General features: G+C 37.8%; 1 protein-coding gene across 2 annotated transcripts in view; it reads left to right on the top strand.

The window, feature by feature from the left end:
* Positions 1 to 27,623, top strand: part of BEAN1 (brain expressed associated with NEDD4 1) — a 73,532-nt gene that overhangs the window by 31,144 nt on the left and 14,765 nt on the right. For both annotated transcript variants that reach the window (XM_064519715.1, XM_064519716.1), the window contains 2 exons: positions 21,455 to 21,664; positions 24,302 to 24,443. In XM_064519715.1, the coding sequence (XP_064375785.1) occupies positions 21,455 to 21,664; positions 24,302 to 24,443 (352 nt within the window). The remainder of the gene's footprint in view (positions 1 to 21,454; positions 21,665 to 24,301; positions 24,444 to 27,623) is intronic.

Below are 27,623 nucleotides of genomic sequence, written 5' to 3'. Positions count from 1 at the left end.
TTTTGGTTACTGACTTCAGAAACACATTCCGTTAAGACTCCAGTCTACCCAAGTTCACTGGTATGTTAGTTCACAGAGTCAGGGCAACCAGCTGTCCTCAGGAGACTGCAATGCAATTTGAACATTACTGACCTTTTAAGTAGGCACACAGTAAAATGTTCTTCTGACAGAATTTTGTCATACTTGTACTAAGCGAGGTCAACATGGGATTTCATGACTGAACAAACCAAAAAAAAAAGGTCACAGGCTGGATGTGCTGAAATTGTGCACATCTGTTTTATCATTTGGTGAATGAGAAACTGACTTCTTTGTCACATGACAGATACTAAGATCATAGTGATATGATGTTTGGTAACATGCTGCCCTTTAGTACTCATACCATGCCCTCCCTTTGAAACAGTCAAAAGGAGGGAGCATTCAGATTTTGGATTCCAAGTTCCTGATACATCATCTTTTCTACTGGGATAGAGAAAACTACATTTGACACACAGGCGGTAGGCTTCCCGTCACCTAGCTGTCCACTACACTGCAAAGTCCAGTAAGTACCATGTCCTCCCAGTCTGTAGGACTCTATTTATTTTACCCTAAAAGGGAGCTGACACAATGCAAAGTAAGTCCACAGAATCTGCTTCTGTAACCCATCAAAAAGCCACATGCCCCTTTATATAGGAAGTTACAGAGCCCCTGCTAAGTATTACTTACAGAAATGGGGTAACTGTGGCATCAGAGTTATGTGGGGACCCTGCTGCTCTGTGTCCACTCCCTTCAGTGGTTATTTCATCCAGGTGTGAAGGGAAGCCTGCATCCTTAGTCTCCTCCACAGTTATAAAGCACAGGCAAAGTGGCATTCACTGAACAGAAATAAAACATGCATTACAGCCAGCATCTCTGCTACCACTTTATAGAAACATGAAAACCCTGTTTCAGTGCTGTTTGCAGTGAAAAAAGCCTGATTTTATCAGTAGAACTTGCTGACAAAACTGAGAAGAGCTCTTAGTAAAGGATGATAAGTTAAAGCTAAGATTAAGGCTGACATTAGGCAAACTGATTTCATATTAATCTTGATTTGACATCACAACAGAGCACCCATTTGTGATAATATATGCATACACATTTGTAGGAGGCAGACATGGGTGTTATAGGCTTGATGTATTCATATTAAATTATCTTGAGTAAGAACCCAAAGGACAGCATTTAGAGAGTAAATAAGACTAGTGAAATATTCCATTGATTCGAAGACATCCATCACAAATGTCACCACATCCCTCCCATGGAAAGAGGTTCCACACAAATGTTATGTAATATTTAGAGCAGGTGAAACAGTCCACATACTGATAAGGCCCTGAGCTGCAACCCATTCCTCTCTTCCCAGGCCTCTGAGCCAAAATGGCACACTGCAACCAGGATTGCTTTTTTTGATGAGGTGGCTAATCCTTTTAACCCAGACTTTGATATCTGTGTGATACCCAGCAATGCTGTTGTAGCTCTCTTTTGCATGTTTCTTTCCCCTGGGAAAAACCTCTTTCTGTCTGATGGTGACACCCAACTGCAATACAGTCCTTGGGTTCCCCAATATTCAGCAAATAATATTCTGCTTAGTTTTTATCCAGACTTCCGATGAGAAGAAAAGGTCATCCTTCCTGAGCAACAACATTGCCACTCCAGCACTGAGAAAGCAAACCAGATCTAGAACAAACTAGTAGGGCTGCAACTGCAAAGGGTTCAGTTCCCTGATCCCCTCAGACCAGTGTGAAATGACAGCAAATAGTAATTTATTATTCCTTGCTGATTAATTCACTTTCTCCTAAGTAATTGTCTCTGTCCATGAATATTGGTGAACACCAGTAATTAAACACACCTGGTTTTGGCACAGAATATACACAAATGTTTATACAATGGATAGATATAAGGTAGAAGCCAATCCAGAATTAGTGGCATGGGTAGTTGTTAGTGAAGAGCTGCCCTCTTACATTTATGTTGAAACAGATAAGCTGCAGTTACATTCCATAGGTTTGGTATTCTTGCTCTGGTATTCATTGCTCTTCTAGCACACTAGTTTTTAACAACAACCAGCACACCTGTATTCACCACTGCAGCAGGCAAGGTCTTGCATTCACTGGAATGTCAAATTCCCTCTGTGCTACTGCCATGCTTTCCAAAACCAGGGGTAACCCATGGTCTTAGAAACTAATCCCACCAATTTCTTCAACTGCTGCACAGAACCTGTAGGAAGTGGAGAAAACTGAGGACTAATCTGGCTGAGGCGATGACAATGATGTTCTTTCCCCCACTTGCATTGCCACTCCAGCTCACCCTGTCAGCCCAGCTTGAGAACCATGTAAGATTCACTACTAAAATTCCACCTGAATCAGATATGAGCTCCCAGATCCTAGAGCTTTTATTACAGCCCATCAGTCAATTCAAATAAGCGATACTACAGTCAGCTCACATTTTCTTCTTAGATATAAGGGCTAGAATTATTGTCGGAGTTTTTTTGTTTTGTTTATTTTTAAAGGAAAGCTGAGATTCTGATGTCATCACAAGACTTGAGAGCCAGGGCTGATAGACCCCTATGCTTCCTTCCGAGGCTGATTGCTATAGCCCTTCTCTTCTGCCCTCTGGGTGGATATAGATATACATCTATACGTGCATCCACGTTACCTCTGAAGTTGAGCCTGGAGCAGAACCAGTCATTGCACAGGGGAGAACTGCCACATTTGCTTTCCATCATTAGGGTCTCAGCTGCAACAGCTCCGCACAGATCAGATGGAAAAGCAGCACTGGAGCCGACATCCTCCACACAACCCGAGGAAGCAGAATGCCTTGCAGGATTGCTGCACGCTCAAGGGAGTGCATCTGCCACTACTTCCTTGGCAGGTGCTATCTGTGCCTGGCACGCATAGCAGGTAGAGCCACAAACTCGCTTTCTGCCTGTCCCCTTCAACATGCTAACCACAGCAGGGTGGGGAAAAATATCATTGCACCACCGTACAGGGACTGATGTTGTGACTGACAAACAAACCAGGCAAGGGGGAGAGAAGGGATAAGCACATACTGGCAGAACAAGATAAAATCTGCCCAGAAGAGTTAACTTTTAATGGAGTTCAGCTAAGTGTTTCTTAGATTTTGAAAATACTGCATATATGAGTCTAGAAACTTCTTCCCAGCTCTGTCCCTCTGCACTGAAAATTTATATGGTTGCCTTACAACAAATCATTTATTTTTTATTAGTAGTATGATAATGAACAACTGGAAAAGGAGGAAGAAAACTGAATCAAGGTGAAAGAATGTCTTGATAAAAAGACACCAACAATTGTGAACCAGATTTCAGCACTGGGGACCAGTAACATCCAAGCCAGGCTATACTATTTAAATAGAATTTATATCATTGAATGAGAAGAAACAGCATTTTCTGTAGTCAGTGAACACGGCTCATTTCCATGTGACATTAATATTACTATGGTAAATCTGACCCATGTCAAATAATACTCAGGTCATGAAGCACAAGTTCTCTTTGGTTCATGAACCATCAAGTAGGTCAGTGGAGTCAGTGAAAGCCACCTCAACACACCATTTCCAACCTGTAGTAGAAACACTGAATATCAAAGAGACTGGCACCAGGAAATTCAGAGCATTCACCTTAACGATACAAAAGTGCTATCACTAGTAATAATAAGAGAGGAAAAGACAAAGACATTTTTCCAAAGCCGTTATCCTACTTGGTTTCTTTTTTACCTACTCTATGCATTTATGATGTGTCAAATAGATACCAAATATTTACTCTTTAACATTATATTAAATTGTAACTTCCCATGAATCTGCCATTTCTTTATCGCACTCTTCAGTCTAACCTGCTACTCAGTAAGCATACTATAGGGAAGAGTGCTTACATTAAAGAGAACTGAAATATCTCTCTGCTGCTTTACCCCAATGCAGTCTTTTCAAAGAAAACTGTAAGCTGACAACCACTCTTTGACAGTCTCAAACATGGAAAAGAATCAAATGCAAAGCCATAATACTAAAACAGTATCTTTTAATTGTTAAACATTTTGGGGACAAACCATTCTATAAAATAAATAGAAACGACTGTCTGGACTAAAAGGCTATAGACTACAAGCCAAATTCCCCCTTACTGTAAAATATATAGTCTTTATTAGAGTTTTTATGGAATAGAGGGGAAAAAAAACTCACTGCTTTCCCACTGTGTGTAGTACTTCGACCTCTAAGCCTAGATTACTCTTTTTTTCACCATAACTTATACAAAGAATGCAAGTTGAAAATGTTTATACTTCCAAAGATGAAACACCACTTCAAAAGGCAAAAAGATCCACTTAAACAGAACGTGTTTATGTTTAAATATTTGGGGGGGGGGGGGGGAAATCATTAAATGCTATCGGTGTTTTTTGCCTCACAGCAGTTCTTATGTAAACTACAGTAGGGATTCCTAGCCGTCTTACAAAAGGAGATACTTAGTTAACTTTCTTTTCTGAATACAGTCTTTGAAATATTCCAGTAGAATGCTTCACTTTTTTAGAATAGAAATACAACTGTGGACTTGTATTTTATTTCTCTAAATTCATTAACATGCAAATATGTGACTGTGAGAGTGTTGCTATACCCTGCTTTTCTTACTCTGTTTTAAGGCATTAACTTGTCATTCTCTAGCCTTTTTCCTTATTCATTCAAGCAGCATATACCTTTGACCTTGAAAATTAATGTTATGTGTAAAACTAGCATCATGGCCTTCTTGTATCCAGGTAATAGTTTCTTTAATTCTTCACATTAACATCACTTGCTCTAGAAATTGCATCTAGCTTATTACTTTAATGGTATGTTCATTTCTGAGCATCCTACTTTTTTGATCTGTAGACTTGTTCATTCATCTCACTTGCCTTTGAGGCCACGGCATCAAAAACAAAGATAGTTAAGCACTCAGATAAATAATCTGGGGAGGTTATGGAATCTTCATTTGAACTATTAAACAACAGATAGACAGGCTGTCTTGCCTTAAGGCCTATCTCTAGTTTCTCTGAATCTACTATTGGCAGAACAAGAAGAAAGAACAAGAGGGAACACTTACTAAACTTATTTTATTATTTTTCTTGGAGGTTATACACCTGAGCATTGACAACTCCAGTATTGTAGCTGGTGAGTGCTACAGGATAACTGAATGGGGCAGTGTCAGATTTAGTGCATCTTCTTCCTAGCCACCATAAAACAAACTGTTCTGTGCAAGCAGCAGAGACAAGACACAGGAGCAGGAGGAAAAGGTGTTACTGTTTTCAGTGGCTCTTCAGTGTTAACTATTAGGACAAACAACTTAAAAGGATTTTTATTTAGGTGAAGCTTAATAGAACAACCAGTGCAAATGGTCTTTGAAAGCAAAGATCTCACTGTGGCAGACTGGGGTTTCCTTACCATGTCCTCCCTGATTTCCTCCCTGCTCCTGTGCCTCCCTGCACTGTCACTCAAAAGAAGCCTCATCTAAAGCAAATGTGACAGAAATCAAATATGTGTTATTCCAAGGTTCAAGAACTCTTCTCCACACTTGTAATTCTTGTAATTCAATGCAATAATGAAGATTAATTATACTATCTTCATTCAAAAATATTAACTATAATAATAACCTGTTACGGATCCAAGACAAGGCAAAGCCTCAAAGTTAGAGTTCTTTGCTTAAATTTGCTTTTAGTCTGTTATTAAAACAAAAGTATTACTAAGGTTGTAAGCAATTTGCCACAATTCTGCTGAAGAAAAATAGAAAATTTTTAGAAACAACCAAAACAAAGAGAAACATTCCAAATCTAATTCAGTAAGCTTGCGAGTAATGATTATAGTTATGGTCCTACACATAGATGCTTACATGGACAAATAATTAACATGATTTCATGCCACAATCACTGTGCACATGTATTAAGCATACAACTGCAGATATAATTGTGTATGTAAAAATTGGTGTGAATGCAGAGTTTAGAAGAAAACGTTCCATCAGCACATCTTATTAACATCCTGCTCATCTGGAGTCCTACCTCAGTGAAGTGTCTGCTTCTAAATATTTCATGTTTGTAGATAATTTGAAGATGAACAAATAACTGAGCCAGCGCACATGATAATCTGATGGACGTGTGTATTGATTCCTCATATAATGGTTCAGTAACTGAAGGCTTCTTCAGATAGAGTAGAAGCAGTACAAAGAAATTAGAGTACCCATCTTCCATCAGTGATATCTACTTCATAGTCAGTGAAATAGTAAAAAAGACTTCTTGTGCCAAATTCATCAAAATACGGCCATAATTCATACAGTCAGTAATCATTGTGACAGGTATCATAAATGAGTAAATTCTGCATTGTTTATCACTTTTTGTCTGAGCCATAAAAACTTTCCAAGGTTGATACGTATTTCTCTTTGCAGAGTTTTTGGGTAATGAAGCATTGAAAAAGGATGAACATGAGGGACAAACACATATTATTAGGCTGTCTCTAATCTTTCTTAACAGGTAGTGCTTATCTTCAAGTAACACAAGAAATGAACTGGAGCAGTGACTTTCCTTTCAGAATCAAAAAGCTCACTAAACAGTTTTAGCACTTCTTGAATCAACAAGGGTGCCCACATCTTCACAAGTATGCAGTGCCTTGCAAGCTCAGCTATATTGTTAGCAATGAGGCCATCTGTTTTTGTCATCAGCCCTGTCTTCCTCAGCCCAACCCTTAAGTCTGACGTTTTAGGAAACTACACATCAGTTGTTAGTTAGCAAAAGCTGTGATTTCATCCCTAGAAGGACTTGATAGGATAGTACTATCAAGTGAGACAGTAAATATGAATACCTCAATTATTTTAGTAACCCAAACAGTGTGATGATTTCTTGTATCACATGCTGTCAGCACAAAGGAGATCAAACAGAGATAGGATCTAAAGTGAAAGTCCCTGTACTGTATGATATTCACTAAGGCCTCTACAACAAACTGTAATGCTACAGTACACACAGGCTGAGCATGATAAGGCTGTAGGTGTAGCTCTATAAAACACAGTGGTCCTCCTCGTTAGCATTTCTAGCATATTTCCCCAATTAATACCAGTGCAGAAGCTATCTAAGAAGGCAGGGGTTCAAACAGGATGTTATCTTTGCATGGTGTTCATTGCTTCCTTAGGAAATAATTGATATCTGGCCCTCTACCCCCAGTAATTAAAAATCAAACAAACCAGCCTCCAAACCACATTCCCCTCATGATTTGTGATGAAAGGCAGGGCCTCTCTCCTTCTCCAGGTCATAAACAGCATGTTTGCGTAGTTCAATTTCTAGACACTCCTACAACTCTTGATTTAGTTATAACAGAGGAGGAAATGTTCACGATCCCTCCAGATATCTTGTGACGCACAAGACAAGAATAAGGAGTTTAAGAAATTATTTGATATATGCATATATCTCAAACCTTTCCCATTTGATGTTTTCCCTCAAGCGTAAGGGTGGTGGGCACTTTTGATAAAAATATCAAAAGTGTATCCACTTTCCTCTGTCATTCTGATTGGGCATTTTTGCCTGTACAGTTGTATTTATGATATGTTGTGAAATCCATGGTTTTACAAATTCTGAGAAAGAGCTGTTTATTTCCTACACCAAGGTAATGTAATATTTCAAATTACTTGGAGGCAATAGGGTAATTCTGAGTTTACTTCTTCATATGCCTCTCAAGTAGATCCAAAATTATTAGCATTTTAATAATTAACAGATGCTTAACTTGGCTTTTTACTTTAAGTTACTATATTGCATTTTCCGCTTCCAATAACAAGGAGTTCATACTTGCATTAAAGCACATGAGCTTTTAAATAGAAAGCAGTCTGCTTTTTTAAAGCCTTTCTTAAGCTTGTTTTTATTCAACTTAAGTAACCTAATTGGTCATTGCACTGCTCTTACCGTAAGCAATTGAAGCTAAAAGCTTCCATATGTATATCATCTTGGTGTTCACTTGGCTAGTTCATTTGGCTAAAAATTTGAAATAGACTGGTACTCCTTGGCAGATGTCCCAGATTCCAACTGCACATCTGGTAACTAGACTTTGGACAGGTGACCTGTGGAGATCAGTGGGGTAAAAAGCTCAATTACAGCCCTTGAATTCTTTTCTTGGACCTAGGTTTTGATCATGATTGCTGTCATTTGCCTTTCTAGTTCTGTGGCTCTAATATTGCCGGAAGGGATTTTCCCCAAGTGTTTAATTGTGAGGTCATTATGAAGGTATTCTCCAGGGCCACAGAGATAGATCCCACTGTATTTTGCTGGGATTTGATATTTTTCTAGTAATCCTGGAGCACTCTGTTTTTCCCCTCTTATTCCTTCCAGTGCTACATAACTTTCATGAATAAGCCTCTTTCAGAACAGCAGTCACTTTTTTCCAGCTTATATATTGCATTTCTACTGTGTCATATAAAATAGGAGCTATTTTCATGCTGTCAGATTCTTCACAAAAAGTCATTATCTACTAATGCAAGGAAAATAAGTTTTCAACTTGCTTTTAATGTCTTTTACATCAGATTGTTCACGCATAAGAAACTAAAGTTGTTCATACATTTACACCTGAATTGAAGTAGTTGTATATCCAGCTATCTCATGCAAATATCAGTCCACATAAGAGTAGGGGAATGCAATTCACATACTTGAGTTTAGTGATTGCTTTGAGATGGTTATAAATTCCTTTTAATATGAACTTTTTACATCACCCTCATATTGAAGCACATCATGAGTTCTCCTACATCACAGGACTACAATGTAATAGATACTTCTGTTAGGGAGAAAGTGTGTTTAGTTAATTTGAATAGAAGCACCTTATTGTGCACACCACGTGAATCCTCTTGGCTTCATTATGAATCTAACAGCATAACTTATCTGCCAGCACTTAGATAAAATGAATCATTAAGGCAGATAACAGGACACTGAATAAGCGGGTCATTTTTTAAAATCTGATTCTTTTTTAATTTGTTAATCTGCAATGCTAAAAATCCTTGCTGTTAGCAATTATGTAAATGAAAATCCCTTTGCAATTATCCATGTGTATTTGCCCATACACTTGAAAGTAAGTAGAAGAGGATTTTCCATCGAAAGAGGATTTTCCATACTAACTTCTCCACCAAGAATCCCACAGCATTTTTCAAACATTCATATTTTTTCCCATGTGTAAATGGGAACAATTTAATGGAGACACTTCTGCCATGAATATTAATGAAAGTAAGAAAGGGAAAATGGCTTGCACACAGGCACGTTAGGAGTTAACAGCAGGGCTCAGGGAACAATCCAGAGTCAGTTTATGCTGCAGTGGTGGATAATAGTCAAAGGAAGATCATTCTGCCTCATCCAAAATAGCAAATTATGTACAGAAATGAAATCACAGTTATTTGATAAACTGCAAGAACAGTAGCTGACCTTTACCATTAGACAAAACACACAAAGCATGTCTCTGATGTGAGCATCACTACTGCAAGAAGGTGAACTTGTATGGTACTTCTCTCTTGTTCTAAGCAGTATCCCTAAAGCAGCTTTTATTTAGGTAGTCTTATTAGACTCACCCCTGCAGGACACACTTATTTTCTGGGACTGAACAATTGTTCCTTTTGTTCAAAATGCCACAAAAGCTAGTTGTGCTTAAAATCAGTCTGTGTTCCAGTTAAGGCATTGTCAAGTGTGCTATGTGGGCGTAACAAGAGGTTCTGACATACATGCAATACCATTCATTACAAAGGGATTTATAAAACCGTTGTACATCAAAATTTAATTAACTTTCCCATAACATACAATTATTTAAATGGAGTCTAACGCAAGAATCGGTGTGCTCATGGAAAAAAGGGCAAGTTTTTTGTTCTGGTCTTTTTCTGCATCTATTACTACTCTTGCTCAGCCTTAATTCGGTAGCAATGCACAACAATACACACTGCGATTTCTACTTCCTTTATAAAAATATTTTTTTAATCCCCTTTGAAAATAATAAATGCTTGAGTTTTAAGGACACGGAAGAATAACCACAGCCTAGACTTCCAACTGCCTGGAGGCAAAACGGAGACTAATGTTTCTCAGGGCATTTGTCAGCATCTGTCCTTCTTAGCCCATGTCTTCCATTTTGGGGACAATCCAGAATCCCTTTTGGCTTCCCAGCAGGTAGGAAGGTGCAGCTACCTCTCATCTCTAGCAGCTATCAATGTTTACCCTATGCTGAAACTAGCCTTGAAGCGGAGACTGTTTTACATTTAAAATGTACAGATATATACACTGCAGTTTATACAGAAAGTTGAGTAGGTAAATACAATTTCCTAACCACCACATTGTTTTTAAGTCCTTTGCCTACCATCTCGAATGCAGGAGCGACCACCATCAGATTATTTACTGAGGAAGAACCATGTGGAGGCTATAAAAACTAGCTGTGTGCGCAAGGTGACAGAGTTTTATGCTACTCCAGCAGAAACACTGTTGCTTTTCAGCTGGGGAGAAGCTACTTTTTCCAGCCCTTTGCTGGCTGGAATCTGCTCTTCCCTTTGAACTTGACTCAGCTCCGCAGGCCCAATATCAATACCGGAGAGGGCAGAAGACACGAGGTGCACCAAGCAAGCCCCTAGGCACTGCATAGTGCACCTAGGGAATGATGTTTTGCTGCATGGCACGTCCTGTACTCCAGTTTACCAATCCCTCAGCTAAATGAGTCTTCTATAGTGAGTAATAGGGCTTTAAAGATAGGGGGGCTCTCTCCAGTTTTTATAATAGCAGTGGCTTTGAGTAATTTAATTTCTATAGATCTTTCAATGTCCTTGAACTTTGGTAGCTTCTCTAGCAAAAAAAAAAAAAAAAAAAAAAAAAAAAAAAAAAAAAAAAAGAGACTGATCGATTGAAAATGCCCCACAAACCAATATCTGTTTTGCTATTATTGACGTGCCTGCAGCTGTCTATGTAGAAACCCTGGTCCTAATCAGACAAATCTGAGTGAATGAAAAAGCTTCTTAATAGTATGAGAAAAGTCCTTGACATAGGCAGGTGGATACTGGTGTAGCTTTCACAGATACAATAGATAAATTAAGTCATATTATAGGCTTTGTATGCTCTTCAACATCAACGTGGTAATTCATATGGCACTGCATAACAACACAGCAAAATCATTTTAATTATTATAAAAATTTCGAGTCCCCTTAAAAGAAAGGCATAGGGAGACATATCACAATCTTAAAGTAAGATCTTTGGATTCCAGCATTTCTTAACAAGCTTTTGTCTTAGTGCGGAGTTTCTTCAATAATTAGCTAGTTGATTATTTGTGTTGTTGTCATTATTTTCTATAAATAGTGAACACCAATCATTTCTTTACATTTTTCCTAGTGGATTGCTATTATTCAAGACTGATAGAGAGGGTGGAATAAGAAATAGGATCATTTCTATAGGAGATGTCCTACATAAGAAGCAGCACATAGCCACAAGCACTCTAGGACTGATCGAAGTATAATGTGGATATGATTCCTGCAATTCCCGTTAATGGTTTAATCTCAAAACCTTGTTGCAAATATCATCTTTACTAGATATTTTCCAAAGTTTAAAATCATGCAAGCATATCAATGATTGCTGAAAGACACTGATTAAAAGAACCATGATAATATCTCAAAGCAAAGGGAAAATACAAAACTTTATATTTTTAAGTCTCATAATTTTGAGCCAATTTCACAATAATCAGAAGGAGATAGCTGATTTACACATTCATAAATTCATGTAGCTGGTAATAGAGCACAAGTCAGCAAACAGCTGATCACCACTTGTCACTGTTAGAGCTAGCAAGAGTTTCATCACTGCCATCTCATTTTCTCTGTGTTGATGGAAGTTAAAGTTTGTAAATAATCAAGTTCTTCTGTGTGAAAGTTTTGGCTTGTGGTTTTGGGTTGTTCCCCCCCACCCGTACAGATTAGGCTTCTTGCCTGACCTGCATCTCCCATGTGTTGCTGTCTGCTCTATAGCTACCTCATTAGGTCACATTAGATATAGTTCAGATGAGAGGACAGCCTCTTAAAGAGATGACATGAGACATCCGCTCACAGTTCAGGTGGACACATTGCTGAAGTAAAATACAGAATTATTTTCCAATGACAATTCTTCAAAACTTTCCATCTCAGAATAAAAAGAAAAAATATATTGCTACTTCCCCCTCTATTTCAGAATGAAAAGGTCATGTGCCAAAATAGCAGAATTTCTCACAATATAAAAATTACTGCTTTTGCCCTGGTCAAGCCACTACTGACCTAAGTTGGATTTTAGCTTATGAAGGTAACTTTAATGAGTAAAACAGGATTCTCACCATATTTATTTCCAAGGCCTAGTAGAGAGTTTCTGAAAAAAGTAATAGGTTCAGGTCCCACTTATAAAATTGTATTTGTTCAAAGTTGTTTGTATATGAGAAAATGGAGGAAGAAATATACTCTGCATCACAAGGTGGGCTGTTATATCAGAGTGATTTGTATCACTGCAGTGGTATTTATCATGTTGATAAAATAGACCATGGATCTCAAAATTGGAAGATTTTTCCTGTTAATTTGAAACAGCACCTATACATGCTGCTGTGACATCAACATAATACCCTAAAGCCATAGCATCTGAAAAGATTTATTTTCTGAGCCCTTATGCAGCCACATTCTCTTTGCTTCTGACATTCTCAATTTGCAGGCTGCTGGTGATCCAATCTTGTTCATTCTGGTTCTATAATAAGGATGTCAATGCAAGAAGAGAAAAGTCATTATCTGATAGCTAGCAGACATGATAAAAAAGGCAGAGCTAGATATCTCAGAGGAAAGGCCACCCTTTCTGCCTTGGATGAGCTTCTCAAGGTCATGGGCAGCCTTTGTACCTATAAGCATGCTCCAAATTCACTTAAAGCTGAGTGCATCAGATAAAACTGAAATGTCCCTACCACACAGTGTCATGTTCTGAATAAGGTATTGATTTTTTACTACTACTCAGTGCAAAGTTTTAATTATGATTAGAACATACATATGTAGAGATAGATCAAAGAGGCAATGTTAGCTTGCAGAAAAGCTTAAGCTGAATTTAAGGGTCCTGTCTGGTTAACAGCATGGATATGGGCTTGGATTATGCAGTACTGAATCCCACAATAGTAGTAATCGGGCAAGACTAGTTAACCATTTGTATACAGATTTTTTACCTCAAATTTAAAAATAAAAATGAACATCTGGTTCTAGGAACTGTTTAAATGTCACAATTGCAGCAACGGACAGCAAAAATGTATCCACTTTTTGACGTTGTCAAATAACTATTAAATGCCATTCTAGCAGACAAGCTTCCACAAAGCACAAGTTCGTGGATTCTCATAAGCAGTAACTGAATGAAGTAGTGTGAGCTACAATATACAAGAGTTAAATCAGATCAACTCATCTTTAATCTATGACTACATACACACACATTCACACCCTGTCATTTACAAACCACATTAAGGTAAATAAAGTTTGAAGCAGTCCCTATACAGTAATTATTGAATACTGATTGTAGCTTAAGAGACAGTTTAATTTTGTGTATGTGTGTGAAACAGAATAACATACAGAATAGGAATACAACACATGACTGACCCTTAGGCCTTGGGTAGTAGAGGCAAGCAGTATGAAAGAAAAAAATGAAATATGCTCTTTGGCCGCCTGAACTGCAAATTATTCTTCCTATACTACTTATATGTATCTTGTAAAATTGATTTATAGAGGACAGTTTCCAGAGTATTTTAGTCTTCCATTTTTTTGCACAACTTTGCTACAAGATGAGATCAGTGCAAAAGGACCAGCCTTGCCTGTTCTTAGCATCATCATCGGTTCCTTTTAAATATTATTTAAAAACTTAAGAACTTCTACCTCATTATGCATACCTGCTATTTCTACATAACATAGGAAGAATTTGATACACAGTGTTCCCCTAACTGAATTAATAAAATCTCTCAGCCCACCAGTTTTATACTGTGTTGCTGTGAAAAATGCACACATGCAAGTTTTTATTGTGGCACAACGGTTTGTACTACTATATAGCTGCTTTAGAGACAGCAAGAACCCAAACAATCAGTGTATCCAAATGGTAAGGCAGTGCCTCTAATTCATTCCCCTTGACAAAACGCATTGCCATAGCCAGACCCACACAACACTTTCTTCCAGTCACTCAATTTCCAACTTTCAGCTTTTAACAACAGCTGCAAGCTCCCTCTACAGCTTTTACATCTTTCTAGGTCCCTGCTTTCTCCTACTCTAATTTCAAAAGTTGCCATTGGAACTGCGTTAGAACTCCTGCAGAGGAGCACACTCAACAACAGGTCCGCAGCAAAGACTGCGCTTTCACCAAAGGCACAGAAGGCAGCCTTGCGAGAAGGTAAGAAGTAGATTGTAGGAAGGCTATCTGAGGAAAACAGACCTGCTTTCTTCCCCATCCACACTGGCCAGATTCAGGCAAAGAGAACAAATAAATATAAAAGCACAGTATTTTCCTCTCTTTATAACAAAAAGGGGCATTGGGCTCCAGTTTTTTCATTAAGTGGGACCAGGGAAGGATCATAACCAGGGAAGTCAGAAGGGGGTTCCAAGCAGGTGACATTCAATAGAAAACAAGAAACAGCAAAAACCAAACCAAACAACAAAAAAAAAATCCAACACCTGTCCTACGATCTGTAATAGAAGAAAGATGCTTTTTATATATTTATTATTATTATTATTATTATTTTATTAGGGACATTTCTATTTCCTCTATAAAGAAGCAAAGTTACATCAGGCTACTGATGAGCAGAACTTTTCAGAGGGGATCAGAAAGCATAAATCCATCAAAAGTGTTTCTTATAAAACATGCCAAATTCAGTATCATGTCTGATGGAGCTGAACTGTTCTCATACAGACTTTCATGGAACCACTGAAATTTCTGAAATGCTTTCACTACAGCTAGGGATTAGAAAGGTGTTGCGGGGGGGAAATCAAAGCATGTTAAATTGACATTCCATTTAAAAATGACAGGTTGTTTGCACAAGAATAGAAGAGTGGAACAAAGCATAAATGTAAATCAAATACAAGACAGATTTAGATCTGGATTTATACTTGGAATAACCAAGGTAAGTCCCTGGCTCACAGACACATGACACCTTGGCATTTATCTAGTATAAGTGAGAGGTTCCAACCTTCCTCACAGTCCAGATGGAATAGCTTTGAATCCAACAGAATGGCTATTTGTGGTGGGGGTGGGCAAGGGTATGTCATTTTGTTTTGTTTTCAAGATTTGACTCCCTTGGGGCCTTTGCATTCAATGACTTAAATCACATCCTCTTCCCCCTTACTACAGTGATACACTGCACAAGGCCGGCATCTGTGGTCCAAAACCTTTTTCAGCTTGTTTTTGTAATGCACCTACCATATTCATTTTGTGAACTCCTGCCTGGGCACTACAGAAATAAGCAGTGTGATAGCAGCCTGATAGCAGCTGCAGCCAGAGGCTTATTTCACAGTACAGCAGAGAGCAGAGAATCCAATTGGTCACTCTTGGCCAGACTAAATCATCTTTGAACAGGAGCCATTTATAAAGGCAGAATCAACAAAATCTTCATCAGTTCCACTAATTTAGCATATCCATTCACCTCACTGGGATCTCTCTGCTCCTTGCTATCTGTCAGTCTCTTCCCCTTGATTAACAGGCTGCATATTCAATTACAGTCCCAGCCAGGGGAAAAAAACAAGATATCAAAAACATGCTTTAAATTGCTTCAGTGTGTGAGACACCTTGTTGTGATCATTTAAAAGTAAAGCCTATGCACACAACTATCCCGTACTGAGCTCCCCCCCAAGTCATGTTTCCAGTTCTATATAGTTTTGTTAACTTAGCATATTTAAAGGTAATAAAAGGTGATAGATCATGAACCCCAGACAACTTGTACATATCCAGGGCATACAAGTAATACAACATTATTCTGTCAGTGTGTTTCAACTGTGGTTCAGCAAGTAATCACTAAGCCCATTCCGTCCTCAGGCAATGCTTAACTGAGGCTGGTAGGGATGCAGAGGTGTACAGCTGTGTACACCATGATCCTTCCAGTCCAACACATCAGCACTTCTCCATGAGCTGTTCATGCAAATTTCAGTTTGGGAAACAAAGCCGCACCGTGTCCCTCCCTCTTCGCCAGTGATAAAATGAATTGTCACCTGAGAAACTTGGAGAAGAGATTGGGTTGTCTTTGTAAAAACCCAGCCTTAAAATCTTCCTCAAGTTTCACAAGGAACAAAGAAAACTGTCCATAATTACAAGAGACTATTATGCCTTAACTGAAGCTGATGTGCCTTCAGAAAAAATTATTTCAATAGGGACAGAAGTGAATTATGTGCAGCACTTCCCTTTTGTCTCATCATGGACATAAGCCAGTGAAGAAGAGAGAAGCCACTCCCAGTACAGGGCCACGTATGTTGGATGACCCAAGCTCCAGTGACACGTCTAGGTACGGAGACATTTCACTCCAACAGCATCTGACCCAAATGAAACTTCAACATAACTTACCACCAAGTTAGAAAGGAATAAAAAGTGTCGCCTCAAAGACACATTAACAAGAAGGAGAAATAGCACTACACATGCTAAGTCCAGTGGTACTATACCTCCTTCAACGACAAGAAGTTACTTTAAAAGTTGGTCTGCTGAGATGGCAAAAGCACTGGGTAAAATAATATAATATGATATTTAAGGGATTTTGCAGATGGATAATTTATTATCTAACACTGAATGAATAGTGTTGGCAATTTTCCACCAGTGCTTTCATTCTAAATTAGGTGTTAGCTCAGCCATATGTGCCACTTAATTGCAGTCGTGAATACAATGTATCAGTATGTTCCATTTGTGCCATGTTCTGTTAGTCACTGAATAAAAGCAATGCCTTGTGCATCCAATATAATGTATATTTAGAAGACTAGATATAGGGTATTCATGTATATTCATGCATTGTTTACAACATGAAATTTAATGGAAAAAATACAACTTATCTCAAAGGAAAGGTTAGCACTCTGCTATTGCTGTTATATTTATGGACTTTACATAAATTTCCAGATACTTCTATTCTGAATGAAAAAATAGCATTTTTATGCACAGAAATGTATAGTTTATCAATAGAAGAGGTATTTGGATAAGAGGAGAAAAAATGATATGACATTCCTTTGCCCAAAGTAATACAAACAACTTTCTTCCCCCACAAAGTTTCCCAAACAAAGAATCTATGCCGACATAGAGTCTCAATCTGTAGTCAATAGTCACTTTAGCATTTCCCTAGTAGTCTGTCAGTGCAACTACTCACAGCAGGAAAGTCTGAAGGACTAGATTCACAATGTCAAATTCAAAATAATACCACAAAAGAAGTTTATCAACTGAATTTTGTTTTAGGAGCTGGGCTAACGGGAGTCATTCATTCCTTCTAATAAGAGCAATATTGCAATATATCATGTCTCTGCTAGAGACTGGGTTCAGTTAGATTAAGTAAATAAAAAGAGGAAGATTCATGATAGTGAGAAACAGGAGATAAAATACACGAGACCCGGAACGGCTAAGAAAGCCCTGAGAAAGTGCTAGATGAATGGGCTGTTTTGTAATAAAAAACAATTCCTCAAGTACAAGAGGAGAGTATAAGAGAGTACTTTCAACTCACCACTAACCAGGGTTAAATGCCTATAAAGCAAAATAGGACCAAATATTAGTGCTTACACTGGATGGCATTTTACAGCACAGGAATCTCCAAAATAAAGTCAATGTATTAAGATACCAGCTGGCTTCTATAGCTAAAGAACTTAACTACCCTAATCTACTCCCTTCTTTTCTTTAGAAAGTCTCTTCCTAATAAGAGGACCATTTAGAAGTTGTCCAAGTTTCAAAACATCCAAAAGCACTCATTGTTGGCTTCTCCCCGCTCCCATTGAACTTGCTGGGAGGTTTTTTCGCCAACTCCAGTACATACAGACTTCAATATAAACAACAGTACTGTTGGACTTCCGCAGCTGTTAGGAAATACAGACTTAAATCTGGCAATATGGGCCTAACTCAAATGTTTTAACGTAATTTACATCATGGTCATTTAAATATAATGTAATCCAAGCTCTCTTTGCGTTGTCTAAAATAAAACTCTGGAGGTTAATGTGTCTTAGTGGCTTCAGTACTATTGGACATTAAATCGAAGACTATAAGCCCACTAGCATATAGAGCAGCCTCAAATCCCAGGCTCATGTTCTCATCGCACTGACAACTTGATTCTTCCCTTTCATCATTGCATGCCAGCTAAAATTATGAGTAAACTATCTGCCTGTACTTCAACTTTTTTTTTTTTTTTTTTTTTTTTTTTTTTAAGATATGTCAATTCTCTGCAATTGTAATTTAAACTCACTAGGACTGCTGAGATATTTGGACCTTTCAAAGACAGAATTTGCAACAATCTGAATAAACAAAGCTATGGAAAGCCAGCAGGAGTACAAACTTGCTAAAAATGTTACCAATACAGAGTTAGAAAACTGGACAAGTGAAAAACGTTATCTGAATATTGTAAACCTTGACAAAGTTGAGTTCTACTGTCATAGCCACATCAGCAGAATTTATGCCTCAGTGTGTATTCCATACCCACAAACACTTTGAGGGAAGAGTACTAACTAGGATAGTTTTCCATACGCTTTTGATTTAATGCTAGACAATTAGTTTACTTCTCAGGAAAATTCAGTTCAATTTCCCCTTTTGGCACACAATATTTTGTTAAAGCTCAGCACATTTTTTGTCTGTCTTAATTGCTCACAAAGATTCTCAGCCAACAGTCAAGTGCTTCTAAAAAATTAGCAAAAAAACTACTACATGCTAATTCCCCAGTTTGTTTTATAGTCAGTTCTCTCAATGTCAAGTGTTAGCCAATGATAATATATATTGGCATGAAGCCATCATGTACTGCTCTTCTTTTCAAGCTTATTGTGACTGCAAGACACTAAGTAGCATATCCCAAAGGAAAAGAACTGGGAAAACAGTGCTGAAAACTATCTGCTAACATCTATTCATATAAAAAACACAGATCCACTACTACCACACTTCCAAAACCATGTATTCACTTTACAGGAACATGTAAAAGAACAAAATTTTGTTAGCGCCTGCAGGAAACAAATTGTTTATCCGTTCAACTGGCAAATAACCAAACATAAAAATACATCTGTACCAATTTGAAAGCTAGTCTTGCTATATATGTATCTCCAACAATTTCATAATAATTTTAATGGAATTTACTTCTAGAAGTCAAGTTTGTATCCATTTTAGTGAATTCTTCACAGTAACCAAACCTCACAGCCTGTTGTTAACTCGGGGTCTTACAAAAAGTCTGTACTGAAAAGTTGGGGTTGAAATAAAAATAGATAAGTTGCATTAAGCAGTAAATAAAGAAAATCCCTAGGATCTGGTAAGTATAAAGTGCTCACTGTGATGTTCTTTTATTTCAAAGAATTTTTTTTTAGATGTTAAGGCCAAAAGTACTATTATAATGCTCATACTTCTGCTTAATAAAAGGCACGCCTTAGATGAAAATCCAGTGGCCAAGAATCCCACTCTATTTATTTTAAGGGATTTCTTAAATGCAAGGCTACATCAATCAATCTGACTTTCACTTGCTCTTAAAGGCAAATTTTTAAAGCTACAGTATGCTTGTGTGTCTTTTATCTTTACCAGTAATTATCAGTTTTAAAGCTTCTTCGGTCTGTTAATTGGGTGACTGCTCCAGGTAGACTCCAGGTCTCTTCATACTGTGTGTGCCCTGATAGTGAATAAATAAAATGACAGCCATAAAAAGGCACATTTCTCTATGTAAACTGATGTGTCACATGACTAAATCATCACCTGCCCACATCAGCATTTGGTATGATACACATTTTTGTAGGCTACTCATTTCTGCAAGCTATCATTAATTGCTACAAAGATACCAGATTGCTTTTGCTAATCACTTAAGACTTTTTAACACTGTATCATGAAGAATAAATAGCCATTTCCAGGTATTAGTTACTTGCTAACCTTAGGAGTGTCAGAAAGAGCCCATGACTCAAACAACTAAAATACATTCTCTCTAGGCATTCGAGATGGACAATTATATTCAGATTCATTGTTAAGATCACTAAATTTTTTTTAATCTTTATTCTGTAGGCTCACTAAAACCTATTTTAGTAGATACAAGAACAAGTTAGACAGAAATAAAGTAAATATAGTCTTGTAAAGAAAATGAAGCAATCAGCGAGAAGAGAAACAGATGGTCTCCAGCACTTGAACTGAATGCTTGCATCCTTGCACAGCATGCCTTGCTGGGTTCTAAGAATTGTATTGGTGGGGAGCCAGGAAGTGCTCTTACAGTCTTTCCTTTTTTTTTTTTAATTCTAATGTAGAAACAAATAATCACATACATTATCCTAGTGGAACAGCTCCAGTGGATGCTGAAGCATTAGGCATTAGCACTCTTATCCTATTAACCCCAACCTCTGTTAATCTGTTTCTTTCCGTAAGAAGTTCCAGAGTAATTTCTTCTCTTCCCAGGTAAACTTTGATTGATATCCCAAAACTTTGCTGCCTTAGGCATCTGGATGGTTCCTAGGTTTTCTAGTAACTTAAAAACATTCTCTCTCAGAATTCCAGCTACGCAAGCTCACTTCTATTTCTTTGAGGAACACATATCAGTGTAAAGTTATCAAATATACAGACAAAATACAGTTACTCTTTACTCAGATTCTGTAAAAAATACATAATATAGACAAGTTAAATAACTAGTTCTCTCTCTCTGCCTCAACTTCTTTTCGATTTTTTTTTGCTCATAGAAGAGTCCAAAGAGAGGACTTTGAGCTGATGGGAGAGTTTTGCAAGTCACAGAGGATCTCCTTGAAGTTTTTCTTCTGTATCATGAGTCTCTTCCCAAATCTACTTCAAATCAGTTTCTTGGGTTTCTGACTCATCCCACAAACTAAATCATGTCCTGTGCTCCAAAAGCAGGCTCCTCTGTTTTAGCTCTTGCCCAGAACTTTCTCTGCAAATCCTTGGAGTCTTTTCATACCTGGTAACAACATTAGATTCCTTTGTTCTGCTAGGGGAATTTTTGTTTTTCTTATTCCTCTCTGTGCATTGCAATTCTTTTAGCATCAATCAATTCATGGTGTAAGGAGTGTCTCCAGGAATAAGCAACCAAAATGAGCATTGTGCAACATACATGGTTGACTGCTCCAGGATATTCCACAGGTAACATGGGAAACAATTGTTCAGAGTAAGTTATTAACAGCTCCATAAATTGGTCTAATAAACAGGACATTCATAAAAGCATGAATTCATACAATGCACCTGTCTCAATCTGTCTCTTAGTGCTTTGGACTCTAGTTTTGGCATCTGCATAACCACACTTAATGCATTTCTTTTTTCATAACTGACACATTCTTTCTCTCTCTGCTGTGCAGAAGTTCACTTGAACCAGAGCAGCCCAATCAATGAATTTCCCAGCTATAGTGAAAATGGAAATGATCCCAGTCTACTTGTGTCACCCCTTCTGGTGGCTGGAGTGGTTATTGGACTTGTGCTATTTCTATCCTGTGTTACAATCATTGTCGGCAGCCTGCGAAAGGATGGACGGTTACGACACCCACATCTGAGGAGAGATGCTAGTTATGGTAAGAGAGCTAACTAGCAAGGTAATGCTTAGCGCTGCTAGTATCTGGTACCAAGGGCAACAAAAAGCATCTGGCCACTGGGCAAGTGATCAAGAAGATATGAGTAAAAAATTGCAAGGAATACCTACTCTCCAGCCAGCTTTGTAGTTTAATAGCACCTTTATGCTGGCACTGAATTCACATAGTACAAGCCCCATAGTTAACAGTTAACATGAACAAGCCAAGTGCCAACAGCATTTCTTAAACAGTTTATTTTTCCTTGATACTAGATATGATTTCGTCTCCCTCCCTAGACTCTTGATGCAGTTTATTTCCATATCCCATTATAGGCTTGGTATAGGGTATAATGTAATTTCTATCTGCTGGAAAGCTACAATGTAGTGACCAATTTCTTGAACATAGATTCATGGAGTCTTTTTACTTCTGCAATCTGCACCACCTTACAACAATGACTTGGCAATTGCCTCTTTTCTCACCTCACAAACTAGTAACTGGATACAAGTAGAACAACAGGGTATCAAAATCTCATTTCATAGACAATTGCCATAATTTAGATTGACTGGCTTACTATCAAAAAGTCCCAGTTTATCTTTCTGACAAAAATCCCCTGTAATTTAAAAGGAATTGGTAATATGAAGGAGTAGTGATAGAACTACCTTTTGGGCCAGTTTTTGGTTTGCTGACCAGAAGTTAAAAGCCACTTGGTCAAAGAAAAGGCAAGATCTGGTTATTTCTATATTTAAGAAGAAACAGGTTACAAAAAGTGACTTCATAAGCCAGGTCTTCAGCTAGTAAAAATCCAATGAAATATGGATTAATGAATTCAGTAGAGCATCAACAACTTCTGTCATCTGTGGTTTTGCTCCTGTATCTGCAGGTTTTCATGAGAGCACAGTTCTCTGCCTAGTTTTGAGTTTTCCTTTTTGTATATAGAAGATAATACTGCAGCACTTAAAAATGCATTGGATCAATTCTGATTTCACTGAGGCAAATGAAGCACCCACCGACAACAATGAGACTTCACTTAATTATTTGGACTAGTTATTTTTGTGCTTAAAAGAAACATGTTATTTCCTAGAATCAGTTTGTCCAAATTAAGCCAGAAATAATTATTTGGGGTTTTTTTTCCAGAAACATTTATCCAGATACGTGAATGTCTATTTTGGGACTAGATTTTAGACTCCAAAAGAAGTGAAATTAGAACTGTCATGGTAATGTACAAGGGAGGAAAAAAAACAAAAAACCAAAAAGCACTAGTGTCTATCTTTGTAACATCCTTTTTTCCTAATTTTCAGCAGCTAAATTTGGGATTAAATAGTTAAACCCAAACTTGTGCAGTCATTGTTTCACCCACAAACACAGCAATATTTTGGCAGGATAAAATACTGAACATTAATTTACAATCACTACCTTTAAATCTGCTGCTACATTAATTTCAGCTCCTTAAAAACCCTGAAGCCAGCCTAAGACATAAAGGACAATTTTCAAACTGCTTCTTAGAAATAACAATGCTAAAGAAATGGAAGACGACAAGCGTGGTGACATTTTCAGAGAAATTGAAGGGAATAATCTTAAACTAAATTGTGCCCATCTGCCTAAGAGAAAATTTTGCATTAGCACACGCCATCCTAATATCTCAGTGTGCTTTCACTGGCCAGAATGGGAGCAGCAGGAGTCACTGTGAAGTTGGCTCTCTTCATTTATTAAGTAAAAGGAAAGCACAGCGCTTAATAGAATGGATTAGTCCTGGTAGAATTCTTCAAGAAAAAATTGGCAGAGCTGAAAATTGCCAGAAGAAGGAACAGGCAGTCCAAGACTTACTGAAGCGAGTCCTGCCCTTACCCTCTGACAGAAAAACACTACTTCGATTTCACTTAGGTGTTGGCTCTTGTCTCCAGATACTATCTTAACACACTGAGTGAAAAGGAGGGATCGCTTAGTGTGAAAGGTAGATTTGGGCTGGGGGGCTATATTTCCACAATTCGGGGCCTGCTTATGGAAATTCCCACTAAAATATTGAGTATTAACTAACTATTTTCCAAGACACAAAATAGCACCAACTTCTTGGTAGTTCTGGAGCTCTCTCTCTGTTAATAGAGCCCTGGAGTTGGTAGCAGGATGGTTCTCTCTCCTATTTTCCAGTTTTTCCCCTTTTAGGTCAGCATTTTTATTAAGATTACCATTTTATCTCTCAAGACATTGATACTTGAAATCAGATGTATAAGCCTACTTTTAAGCACCTGCATAGAACTGCTGAGGTTGCAATGTATGCAGTTCCTGAAAACTTCAGCAATCCTGCTAACATCTGAAGTTGAAGGAAGCAGAACTTCCTTTGTTTCATTCCTGAATGCACAGAAAGAACTTCAGACAATTGCATCTTGTAGGGCACTACTAAATACATAGTCCCTGTGCCAAATCCTGAAACACCACAGTTCAGCTACAATTGATGCTGGCTGACTCACTCTTAAAGGAATAAAATGATGTCTTGCAAGACCTGATTGTTCCAGAACACCAGTAATTCTTCTGCCTCAGAAAGGTTTTATTTTCTGACTTATGGCAGCATTGTAAACAATAATATTCCCTCAGAGAATCCATCACAGAGAAAAAAAGAGTGAGTATTAATTGCATTTTTTCCAGCTCCAGATGGCTTCTCCTATGGCGGCTCATTTGGAGAGCTGAGATCCACCTGCATGGAGGAGTTCCCCCCAGCTTTTGATTTTGGTTCCTATCTGGAGACACTTTCTCAGGTCAACGTCATGTATCCTGATTCACCTCCCCGGTAAGCACTGTTCTAAGATTCTGAGTGTTATAGTCCTATACTTGCAAAGCCTGTTGAAGAGGGAAATAAAACTGCTAGATCTACATCCACTACAAAAATGCAGGTCATACAAACTAAATAGAAATGAAGTTTGTTGAACTAGTTCAAGTATAAGTCTTCCTTAGCAGCTATTTATCATTAGTACTATTCATATTAATTTAATACTTATTGGATGACATTAATTAAAATACACAAGTAAAATTACCTAGGAACATCTTTCATTGGACGAAACTATTATGAAAAATCAAAGTTTCACTTTCAGGGAAAAAATATATAATTTTATCAAGAAGAAATTTCCAGTTTTGCAATTTCCAATTTCCCAATTTTCTACTATACTATTATTGGCTCAAAGAATGAACAGTGCCCAAGTTGACATCTATCAGAGTATTGCCTGATCAATGTTCTACCATAATTAGGTTCAGATTTATACCTCCTTAGAATCGTAACAGAATTTAACCTTTTGAGGAGTTTTGAATTCCAAACCCATAAAGACTTAGAATAAAGAGACTTATGCTATGTTTATTCACACACCTGCAAAGTCAAATTGTTGCAAAGAGGTTGCTCTATATCTATGGACCAATTTCTACTGTCATTTAGACATAGCTTCCCCATTGTCAGTAGTTATTCTAGATTCATATTAGTACAAGATAAGGTGCCTTTAATAAAAAGGACAAGAGTATCTTTCCTGGTGATAGACATCACTTATTAGCAGGATATGAAGTGATTGCTGTTTGGTTACTTTATAATTTTGAAGACATTAACATGTTTTCTACAATTTCTGTAACACAAAGAAAAATCTCTTCAAGGTACTACCCTTGTAACTGCCGTGCACATAGGCATCCCGTTGGTATGGCTGGTCTCTAACCCTGACAATGCGTATTGAAATGACTGAACCACAACTTTGATTAATATGAACGGGATCTTGTTCTTCAACAGCTTATTGTACTACCTTGGACAAATCCCTTGGCTCTCAGCCCTCTAATTGTAAAGTGACAATGATATAAAATCCCCTGCCTTCAGGTTTCTGCCTGCCTGGCAATTATTTGGCTCAGAAATAATCTCAGTAGGTGTGCAAACAGCACGCACAGCAGAGGAGCCCTGGAATTGGTTATGATTATTGGTTAAACACTTCTGTGATTCTGCATGTTCCACTGATTTTAGAAAGGTGATCTAAATGCCAGTGCTCACATATGCTGAAACATCATAGATAGCCTCATACACTAATTTGTGCAAATGCAATCTCCGTAATTCCTTTTACCTGTCATTTACAAGTGCAAAGCCAACAGCCATTATTTGACAATACATTTAGTCTTACATACCATATGTAAATAAAAATAGCTCTTAGTAAAATATACTTTAAAAGGTATTTTAACTTTCAGGTTACATTTATTGCTGACCTTGAGACTGTTCAGATCAGAGTAAACAATAACAACAGAAGTGTGAGAAAACCTTTGCCCACAATTACTTGGCTCTTCTATATTTTTTAGTAAATCTCACTTCTCAGCTTTCTTAACCCTGTTCTGCCAGGAAGTGGAAGTGAAGAAAACCTATTATTCTGACACACCTAGTAATTGTACTTGTCCTACATTAGCAATATAAGGTAGCATTTTCAGCCAAACCATTTTCCTTTATCTTGCTCCTTCAAGGTGTCTTAGAGGAGTCACATGAATCAGTAAAACTGTTTCATCAAATACATGAATATAGGCAAAGTTTGACTTAAGTTAAACTATAACGTGATATTTCCAGACACCTCCAAGTAACAGAAGATATCTGTAACACAGTTGTGCAGGCATAACCTACTAAATGACTTACAGATAAACTGTATCCTTAAGTGTAGAGGCCATTTAGATGCAACTGTCCTTATACACTTGGGTGAAATTAATGGGAATAAGATTCCTGATTTCATAAGCAGATTTGCAAAGCTTTGCCTAAATAAAACCTCCTCTTTCCACATTCAATCCAGTCAGAGAAAACAAGTCCATGTTGTCCATACTGCTGCTTACAAACAGCTCTGCCATTTTTTCAAATTGTTGATCTGTCCTTTCTTGGCTGGATCTCATCAACTAAACTTTTATTACTTTTAACAACAGCACAAAAAGGTCTCAATGGAAACAGATTTTCCCTCTTAGGTTTATATATCTGTTATAATAGCATACCTGAGTTTTGGTATATAACAGTCACCCAAAAGGATGTTTTCCCTCTAGGTGATCCAACAGCCTGCAGCTCCATATCCTATTATTGTTTGCATATGAAGTGGTACATTTCCATTACAAAATTTGCTCCAGTCGCATTATTCTGAATTAGCTTTGCTTAATTCTTGCAAGCTTGCACAGCTGCTGTGACAACACAAAGCAGTCTTCAGCTTTTAATCAATTCCTTGAGAATTTCTCCTGTGCATGGGACTCCTTAAGAAGGAAAGGGATCAGAAATCATTCTGCCTATGAGATACTGCATAAGCAGAGGAACTTCACCTCTTAATTTGGGATGGGGATAAAATTGTTTGGGACTGTTCATCTCGTACGAGGAAGGAAGAAGGCTACCATTTGAGTTGTTCAACCCAAACCTGCACTGCGGAGCCACAGTTGCCTGCATTGTAGGATCTTTCTAGAAGAGCGTCCTTTAAATATTAGGCAGTTCTAATTGCCTTGTGTGGTAACACTGCCAGAAGAGGTCTTTCCAAAGATACTCATTCCAGAAATTATATTGCAGGTCTTTCCATACTTGTGAGTGTCTGGAATCAGATATTCAAGGGATACAAGAACTGCCATAATGAACGACAGGAGTTCACTTCAGGCTATCTATATCTCCTCTGTATGCCTCATGCACTTTGAGTTAACACACGAAGGAATTCAGTTTCTCCCTCCAATGAAACAAGAGGAATAGTTTTAAACAGAACATCACTTCAGGCATTCTGTAGTGCTGCATCTTACAAAGAGCAAATAATGGTTGAACAGCCCTATGGGTCCTCCGCCCCCTACCCCCTCCCCTTTTAAGCAGACTCTGTTTCGAGTTAAACCTGTACTTATAAGATCAACCCTTTTCTGACTGCTCTCGTACATAAACAATATGGAGACAGGTAGGGTAACTTTTTCCCTGTGTTCTTGCTTTAATAAGTTCTCAAAAAGCAGCTAGGAAGACCTT

The sequence above is a fragment of the Dromaius novaehollandiae genome, chromosome 13 (genome assembly GCF_036370855.1).
Source record: "Dromaius novaehollandiae isolate bDroNov1 chromosome 13, bDroNov1.hap1, whole genome shotgun sequence".
NCBI lineage: Eukaryota > Metazoa > Chordata > Aves > Casuariiformes > Dromaiidae > Dromaius > Dromaius novaehollandiae.
The sequence above is the reverse complement of the archived record's forward strand: the minus strand, read 5'-3'. Positions and strand labels throughout refer to the sequence as shown.